The sequence below is a fragment of the Anser anser genome (assembly GCF_964211835.1).
Source record: "Anser anser genome assembly, chromosome: 22".
Lineage (NCBI taxonomy): Eukaryota > Metazoa > Chordata > Aves > Anseriformes > Anatidae > Anser > Anser anser.
The window spans coordinates 3,886,453-3,904,134 of NC_139743.1; the positions used below are offsets into that span (position 1 = coordinate 3,886,453).

At 44.4% G+C, this 17,682-nt stretch overlaps 1 protein-coding gene across 7 annotated transcripts in view; it reads right to left on the reverse strand.

The window, feature by feature from the left end:
• Positions 1 to 17,682, reverse strand: part of NCAM1 (neural cell adhesion molecule 1) — a 125,701-nt gene that overhangs the window by 36,451 nt on the left and 71,568 nt on the right. For 3 of the 7 annotated variants that reach the window (XM_083808441.1, XM_083808444.1, XM_083808443.1), the window contains exons 4-14: positions 17,364 to 17,507; positions 16,368 to 16,505; positions 15,759 to 15,876; positions 15,371 to 15,540; positions 14,696 to 14,838; positions 10,213 to 10,242; positions 6,353 to 6,503; positions 5,600 to 5,784; positions 5,116 to 5,212; positions 4,191 to 4,361; positions 3,883 to 4,014 (exon numbers count right to left, since the gene is read on the reverse strand). In XM_083808441.1, the coding sequence (XP_083664567.1) occupies positions 3,883 to 4,014; positions 4,191 to 4,361; positions 5,116 to 5,212; positions 5,600 to 5,784; positions 6,353 to 6,503; positions 10,213 to 10,242; positions 14,696 to 14,838; positions 15,371 to 15,540; positions 15,759 to 15,876; positions 16,368 to 16,505; positions 17,364 to 17,507 (1,479 nt within the window). Of the gene's footprint in view, positions 1 to 801; positions 838 to 2,710; positions 2,726 to 3,882; positions 4,015 to 4,190; positions 4,362 to 5,115; positions 5,213 to 5,599; positions 5,785 to 6,352; positions 6,504 to 10,212; positions 10,243 to 14,695; positions 14,839 to 15,370; positions 15,541 to 15,758; positions 15,877 to 16,367; positions 16,506 to 17,363; positions 17,508 to 17,682 lie in introns of all 7 variants that reach the window. The other 4 variants (XM_083808440.1, XM_083808442.1, XM_083808446.1 and 1 more) reach the window with 2 other exon arrangements.

Sequence of the window (17,682 nt, forward strand, 5' to 3'; positions counted from 1 at the left end):
AGAACACAGCATGAGAGATGTGAGTTGTGATGATTTCTCTACTATAGAACATCTTGAAAAACAAAAGAATCATCACTGGCATGTCTTTGTGACTGAGCAGAGTACAGGTACAGCTACAGAATGAGGTCAAAATCAGATCTCTGGGGTTCATTTCTTTTCCTTACCCATCACGGCACCAGTCCTACTGGCATGAGGGGCGAACAGGATGGACCTTTGTGCGGCTTGCAGCCTAAGTCTGATTATGCAGATTAAAAAAAAATGAAGCAGGATATAAAGAAATGAGTTTCCTTACACAGCTCCTGAATGTGACTAACTAATAGGGTTAATAAAGCACACGTCATTCACTGCTGATCACTAAAATATCCTCCCCCTCTATTTGGCTCTGAAACTAGACTCTTGTATGCTGGGCTAAGATGATTTCAAGAAATTTAACCTCACATCAAAAAAGCTGAGCAAGTCTCATAAAATGTTGCACAAAATGGAAAAAGCTGATCTGAAATCTTAAAATCAAAGGCCAGTGACAACACTTTTACCAGCTTTCACATGGGCAGGCTTTCACTCTGCGACCTTCTCTTGATCCCTTTCCCTCCACCAGGCCAGCACGCCTGGGAGCTGTCTGTGGTTTTTCTCTGTCCTGGAAGCTCCTCTACCAAGAGACTCAGTTTTTACTCAGGGGGAAAATATATATAGAAAGAGAAAAGAAGGAAAACACCCAAGGTTGTTAGCCAGACCGCACCACACTCAGTGAGGAGCTGCATGCAGAGCAAGGCGGAACAAGACAGCCTCTACCATCATACTCACTCTCTGCTAAGCGGGAGGTGGGGGCAGCAGGACTTGCTAAAGGAAGAGAAAGGAAAGTGAGGAGGGGAGTTGACTCCTGTTCAATGCTGCCAAAAGAAGGACAACTAAAGAGTAAAGTGTTAAAGTTTTGTCAGATCGAACCTCTCTGGACACAAAGCCCAAGCAAAGCAAGTGCTGCCTCCAACTCCAGACTCGGCACTTTGCCAAACCTGTATTCTGGACACTGAATTCTTGCTTTAAACCAATTTTCTCATAATGTAGGATCACTGAACACATACCATTGGGCCTTCATTTGCCTCTAAGATAGGGAGAAACTACTTTGGGGGAATGTGCCTGGGGGAGATGGATAGGGTAACAACAGAGACATCTCAGCAGGCTTTACAGAATGCCCTCAGTTTTTAGACTATTTGAAGTAGAAAAAATTGGTTATTTTCTCTGGTTTTGACTTGGCCCATAAACCAGTAATATCGTGTGGCCATAATTCAAACACAGATGAAAAAACGAATTTTTGCTATGCCAGTGATCTCTTCACCACTGCTGCAACCCAGTTTGGGATTTGAGAGCCCCATAGAGCACAGAAGAATTAGAGAACCAAATGCTCGGGTGGAACACAGCTGCAGGGCACAAGCTTGCTTGAAAGAGCATCAGCAGAATTGAATTTGGAAATGAAAAAATGCTATACTCCACTAAGAAGGGAAAACAAAATAGAGCTTCCCATACAGGGGTGCAGAGTTACGCATTACAGACTAATTAATGGCTGATTGCCACATTAAAAAAAAATAGCAAAAAACAATTGCAAAAAACCCCAAACCACTCTACAAGAATTGTGATTTAATATTCTCCTTCAAAGGCACCTACCTGTCCCCAAGTGGTGAACACGAGCTTTGGCACACAGGTCTGTGGACGTGGCTGAAACAAGGCTTTTAAATATTCTTTTTCCTCTCTGCTGTTGGATCTTTTCCCATGGTACTGATCTGCACGGAGGCTAAATGCCTACAGTCTTATCTCCCTTGTGTATCGTTGATGATTCAAATTTAGAAGGGCCTACCAAACTGTTTGCCCGATGGCTATAACACCAACCATGAATAACTTCATTTAAGGGCCGAGTTACTTCTGCTGAAATTAACAGGCTCTGAACAACTTTAGGCAGCATTTTGCGCACGCAGTTCAGAACCACGTCTTCCAGTTGACTCTGCAGGTACTGAAATTTGCCATTCTGCCTGTCCATCTGTCCATTCAGCTCCCCACCTTGACTACCTGTCTGTCTTGTTAGTAGTCTGCTAAGTATGAGCTTTTGTATTACACAATCTTCAAGGAAAAACAGTGCAAGTGTGGTTCAGTTAGTTTATTCAATTAGTTTAGTATACAATCTACACAGTTACTGGAAGACTGCTCAAAGAGTACTACATGTAAAGAACACTAGGGAGAAGAAGGGAAAAAAGTGATGTGGTTTTTTTTCCTCAAATTTTTTGCTTGTTTCAAAGTTTTGTAAATATTCAAAATTCGGAAGTTTTCGGTTGGCTCTTAATTGGTATAAAACACCTGAAATTCAGCCAAAGCTTTTGCCTTAATTTTTGAAAATTTTTAATAAATTCCTAAGCACGAAGCCTTCCACTACTCCACTGTCATCAACAAGCTAACCTTTATTATTAGGCAAGCACTTTAAGTTAAATGTTTGAATCACATGCTGTACAATAAAGACTAAGATGTTAAGCCCATAGTTCTGTTCTATAAACGACAAGTATTAACCAGCACAGGATGACTATTCTAGTGTCAGTTTTGTTAGGAAACAGACAGTACCAGATACTTCATTTCTAACGACCCTAGAAGGAAAAAGGCACTAGATTAAAAGCTAGTGCTATGTATGTTAGGAACAGAAAAAGTGAAACAAATGCAGAGAGGCACTTACGTGAGTGAGGGATACCTGCAGTTTTTCCATGGATGGAACACAAACAAAAAGAAGACAGATAGAAAAAAAAATGTAGAAGAGGTGAGAAAAGGAGACAATGAATATGGAGCTGGAAATTCAAAACACCATCAGCTGTCCCAAATCCAACCCTAGGGAGTGGGGTAGGCAACAGGAGTTACTGCAACCAACTGGATATTTATTGGGAGGGCTGGCTGACTGCACAGGGCCTGGATTTCTAAGCAGCAAGACGCGTACTGTTCCGTTACGCTCAGCAGCTCTGGTGAGGCTGAAGTCGGCAGACCAAATCAAGACCATGCACAGATCTTGGGGCCTCCCAGCATGCACATACATGGGGTAGGAATAACGCCAGCTCTGAGTTCAGAAGACAGTCCTGGACAGTGGTTTCAGAAAAGCTATGAAATAGGTACGCAAGTATGTGTGCGATGGCAGGAAGAACAGGCTCTAGATCTAAATGCAAGGAGAGCAGGGAAGAAAATCCCAGGAGTTGTGAGGGGTTGACTGCAGATCCTAATATTTGGATAAGGCTGGGTACAAGGATAAAAGACGACCTCTTCCCTTCCTGCTTTTGTCACATGTCCCCTACCCACTCTACACTCTGCCGCAGCAGAGCATCCCGCCATCAGAGTGGAAGATTGCCCAAGTAAAGCAGATGAGAGGCTGTGGAAATTGCTCACATGCTGCATGGACATCTTAAAGCAGTAATCTGCAGAAGAGAGAAATCCTCCTCCCTCCTGCCACAGTTCACGGCCACTCCTTTGCTGAACTTATTAATTTCTGATTTGCAAAAAAACCCGGTCTTGCAACAACGAAGAAACATTACATTCTTTATGAGCATGCGCTTCCCAACCCACTGCTTGTTCTTCTTAAAACATCGTTGAACTCTCCATTGCATAACCCCTTTTCTTGACAGTATGCAGTTTACACTAGTAACCCAGGGCACACACTAGTGCGAATAGCTTCTCTGCCTCCCACCTTCAATGAAGATTTTTAATTAGTGAAAGAACTCATTACTATCAAAAAGTACCACAAAAACAATGGGTGCAGCAAGGTCTGCGAGAGAAGAGGGCGTTGTCCATGCATGACAGAGATTCCCTGGAAAGATGCAAGGAAAGAGAACCAGAGAAGCAGAGGGAGGTCTCAGTTTTACTTACGAACTGGCTGCGTCTTGAAGTCGGATGGCAGGCTGATCTCACCCACACCCTTGCCGTTCACCGCAGACAGTCTCACAGAGTAGGTTGTCTCGGGCTTCAGGCCACTGATAGTGATCGTGCCCTCCATATTTGCTGTGACAGAAACAAAAGAGGAAAAACAAAGAAAGGCTCAGGCCTGAGACAACAATAAATGCCATTTTCCTACTGTACTCATGCCATGTTTACGCCACGTAACAAAGCCGCCTTCTGGGTCCAAGCTCACAGTCACGAGACGCAGATGGAAGAGGTAACTTCTTTTATCACCCTACCTTCTTTTGCATCATACAGCCTCGAATGCCATTCTCCCTCGCCCAGTGCTCTCCACTCTGCCTTGTATTTGAGGATGGGCACCCCACCAGTAGCTTCAGGTTCATCGAACCCCACCCGGGCGGTACTAGAGTATGGCTCCACTCTGTCAATAGAAGGAGAGGACGGAGTATCTGGGGGAGGAAGGGGAAACAACCAGTGATACATAAGACAGCGGGAAGAAAGGGTCCCCAGCTCCAGTGGCAGAGTAAGCAGAAAACTCAAAATACCAAGAACACCTTGTCATGGCTTGATAAAGGAGAGAAAGACAGGCCTGAGGCTCCCCTCAAACGGCTTTTAAGAATGCTAATTAGTGTAGAGACCTTAATCTTGTGCCTCCTCTAACATGTCAGAGCCTCGAAGTACATTCTCCAAAATCACATCTTTTCTTTAAGAAAAAAGGACAGCCTGAACGGAGCAGCAAGAGCGTTCTGGATGCTGTTCTGTCCCTACAGAACATCAAAAGAGTTGATGATTTAGGAACACCAGAGGCCCTTCGGGTCTGCTGTGCAGTCAGACAGTGGGCCTTTTCATTTGGTACATAGTGGCTTCTGTCTTGCATTGCTTATATTATTAGGTGCATTTTCCTAAGTTTGAGAAGCACACCCACATGCATGTGCACACTGACAATGTCTGTCAGAAATCAAAGATCATAGCTCTGTCAAAATGTACTGAAAACACTGAAAAGAATGAGACCCTTCAAAAACAAGGAAACAGATGGCAAGATCTTGTCATCTATAACCCACCCCAACTCAAAAACCTACGAACAATCTCTTTCAAAGTGGAAACTGGCTGTCCTGTTAACCTGAACTAGAAAAAAAATGTCACTGTCACCCCAGCTCAAGGGCTGCCTTTGCCTTTCCGTATCTCCCTGTCTGGGATGCTCACCCGCCTGCACAAGAATGAACTCTGAGGACTCCTGGCCAATGCGGTTCACAGCAGTGCAGTTGTAGTTTCCAAAGTCATTTTCAGAGTCTGGTGTCACCTGTAGAAGGAATGAAGGTGCATGCTCGGATCAGAAAATACGTTTCACTCTGCCAATTACATTTGCCTTTTTATGTTTCACTCTGCCAATTACGTTTACGTTTTGCCAGGGGAAGAAACAACAATATAGTATGTGTGCTGACACTCTGAGGGCTGTCCACAAAGGGTAGAACTGCAGTGGGCAGAAAGTCAAAAGCAAGGAGGGAGTGGTGTTTTCCATTACCCAATGCCCTTTGCATTTGTTTTTCGGAAACACCGCACAACTTCCTGCCCACTAACAGGGTGCCCTGATGAAAGACTCAACTTCATCTACATCAAAAACAAATTACTTGATAGCACTAAGCCTTCCTGGCTGCATATCCCTTCTCCCCTCCATGCTTATCCTCACCTCCAGGTAGCTTGCTGATGGGGTGTTGTAGATCTTGATGTTGCTGTAGTTTGAGCTGGGAAGCAGCTGCCCATCCCGGAACCAGGAGATGACAGCACTGGGGTAAGCAAATACCTCGCAAGTGATATTCACTTGATTCCCTTCCCACGTATAGACAGCCACAGGGCCCTGAAGCTTTGGGGCATCTGAAAGAAACATATACGTGAAGGCAATATGAGCCAGAAAAACTCTGGAAGTAGTCTAGTCAAATTGACTGTAAATATTCCTTGTCTGGGGCCCAGTCTGATGTAGGAAAGGGAAACTAATGTAGGAAGAGGACAGCCTTCTCATCCGAGGGTTGGTGGTGGTGCTGGTCTTTTGCTGAAGGACGTAAGGAAGAAGTCAGCTCGGTCCCAAAGGCTGTTCCTAACGCAGTGTTGGAGGATAAACGGAGAGCATGCTGTGCATCTGAGGAAGTGCAACACTGACATACCCAATGAATGAGGCTGTGGCAGATTCACAGCCCTTAATCTTCCCGGGGTGCAACCAGCACCTCAGCTGGAGTTAACCAGTGCAACCATTTGTGTGTGAGCACACTGCAAAACGCGACTCCAACGGTAGCGTTGTTTCAGACTGAGCTGCTTCTCATGCCCTCTACCAAGATAATATTGATTTCCCTAGTTGTACGTGCCTCTGCCTCACCAGGAGACAAGAAATCAGAGGCAGCCCCCTCCCCGCCATCTAAATACACGAACCACCCCCCTCCCTTCTTACACTGCACTTCGAGGTACATGGCTTGGGAGTCCTGCCCGATGGTGTTGCTGGCTGTGCATACATACTCTCCGGCATCTGTGTACTGAATTTCTTTCAGAGTCAGGGATGACACCCGGGCGTGGCTCCGCACTACGATGCGCCCATCCAGGGTCTGGCAGAAAAGGAAGAAAGAGTCAGAGGCTGAGCTGTGAGCCTGCGGCGCAGACTACAGGGAAAAGAAGAAACGAAAGTCTACCTCGCGCCAGCCCTCCAGTGCTCAGAATTTCAGAAGTGATCACCTGGCAGGTGAAATCACAAGCATGGAGCAGCATTTCCAAAAGCCACTCAGCCTTGTTGCACAGGACCAAGTGCCATGAGTGATTAGAAGGACTCGGGTGATGGGAAAAAAATTTAAATGAAAGACCAAAGTACCAGATGTGTCTGAGGACAGCTGGATAACATCAAGCTGCTTCTCAGAATAACAACTGTAGAGATCCAGCTCTGTTAAAACATTTTTGCTAGCATGCTCTTGCAGAAACCCTCCCCAACTGGTTCTGTGTTTTCACTCTGAGAGAATTCAAGACTTACTCTTCTCTCACTGATACTTGTTGTATTTCAACATCCTTGAAATGGCACTAATGAGAACACAGATCCAGCCATCAGAGCTAAATCAGACAAAATGAAAGCTCAGAGCTTTCACCCGAATGCGGCACTGAACAGTGAGCAGGGCAAGAAAACTACATGACCCCTCTAAACACAACCTGCTTCAATGTGTTGTGATGCTTCAAGAAAACTCCAGAGCAAACTCTACTGGTTACATGCCAGTTCAGAAATTGCTCCCACAAGCAGGAGAGTGTAGGGACATCAATGACAGAGAAACAAGAAATGTAAAATCCAGGCTACCATCTGTTCCAAGGGATTGCAACCACCCAGGGGTCCCAACCCATATACCATTCCCCCCCTCCGAAATTGGATTGCGGCCTCTTTGGCCTGGGACCAAGCCCAAGCGCTCTCTTAATACATGAAGCACAAGTGGCTCTGGACTCCTTTCTCCACACTGGTGCTTGTGCAAGCTCTTGCTGCTTGTGATCAGCTCGGAAGCTTTAAAGGACAAACTTTCTCATCTTGTTTCCAAAACGACATAAGTACAGGTGAACAAATTAGATGCCCTTATTGCTGTGCCTGCTGCTGCAGACCGATGCCACAAACTCTACTGCCTCTCCTGCGCTTGTTTTGTAACCAGTTTTGTGTTCCATGAACACACACCATGGTGTACGCTGTTTCCTAGAAATGGAGAAAAGTCCCTTAATGTGGCATTAGTCCGCTGTGGTATCTTACACAACCGAGCTCTGCTTTTGTCTTTCTGCGTTGGCCAGTTATGCTGCAATCACTTTGCCTGACCTGTGATCTGACTCCAAAATCCAGCTCACTTCTGAAATTATTGCAGCAGGATCCACAAATGTAAAGGCTCCAGAACTGCAAAGGCTACCAGCCTTCCTTCAGCTCACGAGTCAGGTGAATGGTCTGTTTGTCTCTATGACTCCAGTAGACAAGAATATGAAGATGGCAAAATATCAGCCCACGAGCATTGCAGCAAAGCTAATTGTACGTTGTGTCACCTCCTTTCTCCTCACTGCCAAGATGCCATACGAACAAAACAGTGCCAGGCAGTTAAGATAAAACAAAAAACTTTAGCAATAATACAACCAATCCTGAAGAAGAAGCTCTACCTCTTAATATAAAAGGCACATGTAAAGAGAAAGACAGATTGGGAAAAATATTCAGAGAGAACAATATCCACACAAAAAAAGCACACCATCACTTTTCTTTATCGATATTTCAGCCCAGCAGATTCTAATAATTCCTGGCTATTAAGAGGTACAGGATAGGTAGAAACTTGTGAGGCAGAGACGTGGGCAGCTGTAATCCCTTTACCTAGCCTCCCTGGTTCAGCTGTTTTGCATCCCACTGTGTCCTAGCGATGGTGAAAGCACCTAAGAGAGACAGGCAAGAAGTCACGCCATACCAACTGCCAACGCTACAGAAAAGGGTACGATGGTGCTCCACACTGCCGACTGCTACAGGTTATCCTGAGATGCACACAGGTGTTTTTCTCCAAATTCTGACAATGCCACGGCATACAGTCGCTACGTAAACAGCTGGTGGAGATTTTAACACCCTAGTGTTAAGACAGGCAAGAAATCTATTTACCGCCTTTCCCTCCAACTGAAGGATTTTTCAGTCCTTTCATCAACAAGCATCCGTGAAAACTTCACACAGGCTCCTCACCCATTTTCCACCCAGGAGATGTCATTACGGAGCAGCACCTGAAAATCCTGACCACAGCACCAACTCCTGTGAAGGAAGATGAGTGCTCCTAGCTCTGTTCTTGCACTTCACTCACCAAAACCCATCTGCAGCTCTTCCCACCTGTTGGGCTAACTCCCAGTTACCAGCCTGTGATGATGCAACAGAGGTGCAATTTTGCTTGTAACTGAGTTTTTGTATTAGCCACTTATTTTCCAGATAAGTCTACACATGCTGCAATAATATGCTTCAAGAAGTTCTCACTGACAAGTCAGATACTTTAAGACAGAGAAAATAAGGAATTCAGAGACAGCAAGCTTATTAGTATTAGTGTTCACATTAACAAAAAGCTTGAGATAGAGAGTACACTGAATACACTGAGGGGGGAACGGATAGACAATTGTAACAGGAATTAACAGGAAGAAGGAATTAACTTGAGATGCGACTACTCAAATTCCAAATTCTTGAACGCAAACTGATCCGAGTCTGATGCTTTCACTTGGCACAATTATTCTGTTTCAAGAGATTATTTCAAAGGAAGAATGGACAGTAAGTTCTCAGCCCCAGATAAGAGAAAGACTGGTGGGGCTTAAGTTAGAGCTTCAATTTCCCTCTGTTTAGGCTACATCACCCTTAAGACAGCTTAAAAAATAAAAAAAAAAAGAGATTAAAAATAGTCAGAGCGTCCACAAAGCTGATTCTAAACATACAGATTGGAGTCATCATGCGGTTCTGGTAGCTCATTTTGTTCTCCACCTGACCTCTATTTATTTGCTTGGAAACAGTTTCTGGTCCATTTTGAAGCAAGCATTTCTACAGATCAGGTGAACGTAAGGGTGTACTACTGTGTATAGAATACACAGATGTATATAACGATCATTATTATGTTTAAAATACAGCACTGAATGTGAAACAGAACAAACCAGACTTGCATCAAACACTTACTGTATTATCCTGTACCCTTTCACTGACCCTTGCAAATTAAAGTCAAATAACAGTAATTTGGGAACTGGGAGCATTTTTTTTGAAAAATATAACTTGTGAAAGATTTAACTGCATTGATTTTGAAATGGAACGTGATGCAGTTGTCCTTTAAAAGAAGGTCAAAACTTAAGAAGTGCCATGAGCAAACAGATGAGTTGGCTGGAGCAACAGGCTATGCTTAGAAAAAAAATACCATCCCAGACTGCATGCTGTGGCTAATTCTTGAAACTCTAGAAAAGAAACAGGATCCACGCTCGTAGCATACAAGAAAATCATGGAAGTGGTATTTGTCAGGTTTCGCATTGGTCTTCCCTACCTTCCCCCTTCCCCCTTTTTTTTTTTTGAAGTGCCAACCAGGATTACTCACTCCCAACACAGCTAGTTTGCTCATTCAAAAGCACATCACTACATGCCAAGCAACTTCTAACTATTAGCTGTTTCTTTTACGTATTAATATTTTATTTACTCATAATATTAATGCTGGTTTAGTTGGCGTGGTTGCTGGACTAGAGATTTGTTAATCTGTAATGCTTAAAAACAACAACAACAAAAAACCTAAGAAGTTTGCTAAAGCTCTGGTAATCTTATACCTCTTGCTTCTCGGGCCGGGTCCACGAAGCCTGGAGAGAACAGATATAGAACACAACAACAACAGGGAAAAAAAAGCAATAAAAGTTTATCAAAGGTTGCTTTTAGGTATCATAGCGTATGCACCACACTACTTTCTTAGTACATGCAGGCTCCAAGTTGTGTATCTCGTGCGTGGGGTGGCTGTGATTTCCATTTCCCAACCTCAATTTCCATTTGCCTTCGGAATATAATATCCTAAAAACTGATCTTCAAGTGACTAAACAAAGGCTAGTCATATCTAGAGACTCTGCTTCTGTTCTTAAACTTGGGTGACTATTTCCTCTGTCACATCTCAACAGTTCTAGAAACAGGCCCCCAGCACAGAAGGTAAATGAATCTGATGACCTACGTCACTTAATTGCAAAGTTCTGCACCAGTTTGTTAGCCACCCGGACATGCTAATTATTATTAATGCTCGTAGCATTGAGCTGATCATGCATTTGTACAGGTTTTTACATGCAAACTGTGCCAGGAGTAGGAGCCCTCAAGCTGCGGAGCACTGAAACACTCCGACCCCTGCACAGGAGACCTCAGGGCAGAACCGTGTACCTCCAGCTGACCATGCCCAGCTCATTACGGCTGGGGATGTGCACACCCAATCCTTACTGGGCTCGGGACAACCGAACGACAGGCATCAGTGAAACATGCACAAACCTTACTGGTAAACATACATTTCCCGTTCAGAGAGAGACAGCAACAGCGTGGACCATATTCACTCTGGTTTGGAAAGACCAAAGTTGCCGAGTTCCCTTTTTCCCCCTATGAATTTCATACGTTTTCCTTCTGGTGCCTATTTCAATCTCAATTTTATCCTTTTCAATTTAGGAGGCAAAAATCACCTGCTAATATCACAGCTATGATAGCATTTTTGAATGCGGGGCACAAGCATTGCTGGCATGTGGATATAACAGCATACACAAAAGTGACGTTACAGAAATGGAGATGAAAGTTAAAGAAATGAGAATAAAAAGCACAGTATTGTTTCCACAGTGCTTCCAGTGAAAAATACAAGACTTAAGTATTAACAAATGGTACAGACAGTCTCATTTTATAACATCTTAGATAAAAGCAGGCTATTTACTTCTAACTTGAGGCCTGAGGTGGATCCACCTGAAGAAAAAGCTCACCAGCACACGCATGGGCTGGGACTCTGCCCAGCACTCCCATAATCTCATCAGTTCTATAGATCTAGATCTCTTGTGCACAAGTTCCTGAAAACTGAGCCGGCAACCATCATCAGAATTCAGCATAATCCCTTTTTCATGTACGAGTTATGCTCTCTACCTGAGCTAGCCAGGGGACTGCCTCATTCGTATCACCCCTTTCAATCCTCTCCGATGAGTTTCTATAGCATCAGCACAGAGGGATGGAAAATCAGATGATCCTTTATCCAGTGGTGTTCACCGCCTGTCAACCTAGAGGAAGAGGGAGGGTAAAAGCCCGTTTCCACACTCATTGAGCCTGCTGCTTCTTTGTACTGGGGCTGGCGGGTGTGGGGGAACGGCAGAACCACCTGCTCCATCCTGGAGAGCTTCAGCTTAGCTCTTCCTCACTGAGACTAACAGATACACAAGCTCACGTCTGTAGGATGCACCTTCCCCAGAGGGAGAACCAAGACCCTCATGCACACCAGCATCTTCCCTTCAACTAGGAAGCAAGGAGTTAAATGGGAGCATCTTCAATTGCAAGGGAGTTTCGGGGATCTGCCAATGTTGTCTACTCTCTGCATCACTGAATATATACCTGCTGCTGGCAAGATGTTAAGAGACCTGCAGAAAAGCATCGCCTGTTCCCCATCCCTTTCCTCACACACTGAACTATGCTGCTGGGCAAGACACCCAAGACTGTCTCAGCAACTGTTCCATGGAAGTTCACGTAAGAGTAGTCAGTCACTGCCTCATCCAAAAATCTGACAGGAAGCATAACTGTGTCTGCAATGAGATCATAAAACCTGCACACACCAATATACAATAGATTAAAACTATGTAGACACTGAAGCAGAGTTGATGTTCTGCAAGAGAGAGAGAAGAAGCATGTCTCTTTTAAAGGGTATAATGTCCAGTGAAGGCGATGAGGAATACAGCATACTGGCCAAAATCAGCATTACGAGTGGTAACAACAACAACATTCTCCTCCCCACATCGGCACAGCAATAAATACTTGAGGAAAGACAAAGCCAAATCATTGCAAATAATTATGGTAATGACTTTCCAGGGCTGTTAGCTCTTGCTGTGTTCTGCAGCAGATAGAGAGGAATTTCAGTCTGAAAGGAAACAAGTTTTTCCTAAATAACGTGTTTCTACATTTGCAGCCAAAGTAAACCACTTTTTTTTTTTTCCCCTCCTCTCAAAGTACCAAGTGCTCTGAAGTACCTAATTCATGGGAGTTAAGGTACCTGTACACCTTGAAAAATAAGGACTGCTGTATGGTTACTGAAGTAAACAAGTAAACACCCTGTAGCAAGACAGATGCATCCAAGTTTCTAACACATGTTCAGAGTTAGGGCTCAGTATTTTTAGAAATTGTTCTGTCTCTCCCACACCATCCATATACCTGTGCTGTCCCAGAGACAGTAAGTGGATGGTAAACTGAATGTACACAGCGTAGCATGTCATCAGAGCCATTCTGACCTGAGGATTTTCTGGAAGTCTGTACCATTCACCTGAACTTGCAACACAAGATTGAGGATGAGAAAAAGGAGAGAGAGAGAGAGAGAGAGAGGGAGAGAGAGAGAGAGAGAGAGAGAAGAAAAGCCTGCCTTGAAAGCGAATGGCATATGATAGCACATCTTTGTCGCAAAGGTTTGAACCAGTACATGATGAACATGATGGTACCTCAAACCTTTGATTTTCTCCTCCTCTGCTAAGCAACTACCAGAATATGTAACATCATTCCTTAATATCCACCACTGCGTTGAACAAGACATGTGAGAGTCTCAAAAATGCTTAGCAGTTTTGCCACTGAGATCTCATTAGTTTAATTGGGCTGGACAGACAGGACTCTCTGTAAACAGGCTCTCCGACAGACTTCTGCTTGATTTAGTCTTATTTCGGTTCTTATATTCTTCTCTGTCAAAGCTCTTTTCCCTGGCTGGATTCCAAATTCTAGTGCTAGAAGCGCTGGAGCATTTAACTCTTCTCATCACACTCCTAGACTGAGACAAGACCATGAATAACCTTACCCTATAAAAACAGGCCCGCCAATCATGCTGTAGTCAAAGCCCAAGCACACAGCTTTCAAAGGCAATGGGAATCTCTCCCTAAACTTTGCAGGGATTTACACAAACCTTTGAATCCAGAAGACATGAAGATTTCTCTGCTGGGGGGAAATTAAAGCTACAAATCTTTGGCACCCCTGATAAAAAAGTTACACATTACCAACATCGTGAAGAGCTGACACCACGGAGATAATATAAAAAGCTCATTTGGGAGGCTGTAGTGCAGAATGGTAGCTACGTGGATGTCTGACAGTGGTTACCTCTAAGACTTTAGATGTCTTTCAGCTGCTACCTTCATGAATCAGAATCCCTCGTATTCACAACGTAGCTCAGCCTTGAAGTATCTTGTCACTAGAAGATTATTAACGAGCAGTAATTCCTTATTCCAACTTTTGTCTAAGTTTTCTTCAGCTCTAAACTATGCCTCCTAGTCAACTTACTACACAACCATTATGCAATATTCAGAGTAATAAAGCCCATCCTATTCTTGTCTGGTAAAGGGGAATTCTGCCCAATAAAAATCCCAGCGCCTTTTTCAAAAGAAAAAAACTGCTAATTATTTTTGCCTTTTAAGAACAAAATGATGCGATCCACAAAACAGGTGAACACGAAGGCAGTGAGGTTTTTGTGCTCCTAGTACATGCAGAGTTAGCATACAGAAGGGCAAGAATGAATTAACAGGTTCATTTTGGTCCACTACATCTTGGAGAGAATACCCCACGCCTCTTCACCTGCCATACTCCCGGATGATATCATTATCATGATGACAGCATGGACAACACTGAAATCAGGGTACTCGTTCCCACCTCCCAGCTTGGAAACAGAAGACAGAAACCCCATTCACAAGTCCCCTGCGACTGTATGTCCCTTGGAAAACTCCTCTGAAAAGGAGCCAGGGCCTAGTGCTTTGTAAACGGTTTCAGCTCGGACCCACACAAGCAAGAATTACAAAGCATTTGTCAGTTGTTACAAACTGTGATGGCTCTTTGCACTAAAGGACACCTATGGCTGTGAGAGCTGTGAGAGCTCCACCTTGAGCTGTGGAGCTGGCCCTTTAGTAGACAGTCTGCAGGACCACAAGTGTTCTCTCCATGGAGGCAGGGAATCACCGTGATTTCCACGTGCATCTGCCTGTTGCCATCATGCAGTGTGTATCAGCAAAGGCAGGAAGGTAAGAGCAGCACTGATCCCTGCCAGTGAGACCATGTTTTGGGGAGTGGTGATACCTTCTCTTCATTGCTGATGTTCCGGGTTGAAGTTCTCCAAGTGATGGAAGGGATTGGGTCCCCCGATGCCTCACAGGTCAGCGTGATCTGATCCTCCAGCTCCATAGCTGTTTTATTCTCCACGTATGTGATTTTGGGTTTTGCTGAAAAGAAGGAAAAACAACCTTCATTCAATTGCTGCTCAGAACAAAGCTTGCCTGTAAACAGCGATGTCTGAAACAAGCAACATGGGGGAAAAACGCTTTTAAACTGGCAAAAGTTTACTGCCATACGGAGAAGGGGACAGAGCGATGTGTGAGTGATGCCCAGGATGGGGGTGTCTCCTTGCAGAACTAGAAGACCTTTTCTACCTCAGCTTATAGCTTTTTTAGATTTGGATTCAGCCCTCTGGGCCTGGAAGAAGCCTACGAACCTCACACCACCCCCACGCACAGGACTGTATTTATTTGTTATCAATGAAGCAGCAGAATGGAGTGGGCAAATGTTTCAGACACAAGCTCAGAAATTGTTTTGCCTAGCATGATGGAACAGAGGTGCACAGCACTATTTGGGAAAGAAGCAGTGTTGGATAAGCCCCATCAGGCAGTATCTGGGATAAGGAGGCTACTTCCAGCTTCCACTAGTGAGCTACCAACAGCCAATGGGCTTGAAAAGGGAGGATGAGACCATGCTTACCAAAGACTTTGAGATGAATGGTGGCATCCTGCTCGCCAGCCTTGTTCTCAGCGATGCAGATGTACTCTGCTTCGTCACTCTTATCCACCTTCTTGATGATAAGCTCGGACCCATCATAGTTAAAACTGTATTTCTCTTCATCATCCTCCGGCTCTATTGGCTCGCCATCCCTGCAGAGCACAAAGCGCACTGGCTGTGTGTGTGTTGGGGAGAAGCAGTCAAAGGCTACTTGTTTGAGGTTTTATGTTAATGAGAACTGTATTATTACCCTGAAACACACATCATAGTCTATATGTAAGAGCTGTATACACCACTGTGTTTATAAACACCACCTTAGTGAAAACCTTCACAGTCACACAGAATCAGCACACTGTGTGCAGTATCTTACTTTGTCCACGTCATGGTTGGCTCAGGAAAACCATCAGCATCACACGCTAAGGTGACAGACTGGCTGAGGTTGGCAGTGGCGTTCATAGTGCTCTGCCTGGCACGCACAGAAGGAGGTACTGGAAGAGAAGGAAACCACGCTGAAGTTAGCAAGGGGAGACAAAAGATGTAAGCAAGAATAAGCCCTGGAAGGCTCACTGTAAATTTCTACAATACAGACAGATGCCGCTAGTGATTTAAACCCTTGAACTGTCACTTGCACGTTTCGACCAGCAGGTTTGATGCATGAGCTCTCCAATCAGCTTAGGGAAGGAAAAGCAGGGGATGGAGAGATGCACGGAAACTTGGTACTGTGAACAAAACCACTCGTGAGTCTCAACCGGATCAATACCTCACTAAGTCATTAAGCTTAAGCTTTTTCTTGGTATGATGATTTCCTGTAAACAGCTAGTAAACACTCATGGATGTTTTTACTTGACACAGCAGAGAAAGCTTAGTAAGCTGTCGGTAACTCCTGAGTGTGAATCTAAGGCAACGTTTCCATCAGCAGCTTGGAGTGCAGGTACTATAGGCCTCTACCATTTACCAGTCTTAACTCTGCGCTACTCACCATTTACAATGACCTGAATATCTTTGAAGTTGATCTCCCCACGAGCCAAGATCCGGCCCTCACAGCGGTACATCCCTTCATCTGTTTTCTTGATTCCCCGGATCTGCAGGTAGTTGTTGGACAGGACTATAAATCGAACTAGAAGAGAAAAAAGGAAAGTTCATCCAAGGATCTTCAGGAAAGCTCAGTGCAGTTAACAGGTTCTTCACCTCTCCTTGCCCTTTCTGAGTTGGAGATGAGGCTTAATGTAATGAACCTTCCCTTCACATCACATTAAAATGGAGATACTGCAGTAATCAGATCTGACATTGTCAGGAAAGAAAACCAGACAGGGATAGCAGACAAATTGCTCTGGTACTGTAGTATACACGCAGCTATGAAAAGATAAATACACACACACACAAACACATTTACATTTCAGTACTATCAGAGAAGAAGCAATTTCAAACTTGACCCTCTTGCCCAAGGGTGGCCAAATTCAAGTCTTACTACAGTTCCCTTGTGCCTGCAACAAGATGTCGGAAACAGCCGAGGCACTAATGCTCGGCTGGAGGCGGGGCTCTGGAATCCTCACTGCCAGTGAGATGCCACTCTGGGCAAGGCAGTCTGTAGCATCTTGAACTAAAAGGAAAAGCTCTCGCCAGGAGCTTTTAGCCATTTTTCCTTAGGACTACTGTAAAGCGTCACAACACGCAGCTCTTCTGTCTGATGACATTTTCTGTTCATCTGAAAAATGCTTCCAGAATTCCCTAGCCTAAGCCATTGTAAAAGCCTGATGACCGTCTGTCTCTGTGGGAACATCATAGTCCTGCCTCTGCCAAATCACAGCACCTTGAAAAACCATATTCACATCCTAAAACCTAGTGTTACAAGCAAATGACTTTTTTCTCCCTTGTGAGTGCTACCACTTTGTTTTCCTGAAATGATCTTGAGCCCTGATGGGAGGTGGACATTTGACCCCTAAACAGACAAGCACTGACACATCTTGCACCTTACCATCTTTTTTTAGGATAACATCCCTGCCTTTGTGTTTCCAAATGATGGTAGGAGGCAGCGAGCTGACCACATCACACACAATCACAGCATCATCTCCTTCCTTGAATTCCTGAGGAGTGGGAGCATTCTTGAACATCAGCTTTTCTGAAAGCAATGGAAGGAGAAAGTCACTGCAGCTTTTTCAACACACCTCAAGCTGTGCTCCCAGCTCAAGCTTGGGAAAAAAAAAAAAAAAAAAAGAAATCCGAAAGGGCATATTTTCCAGAAATCTGCTTGCCCCAGAGGGCAGGATACACAGGATAACCTGACCCAATACACT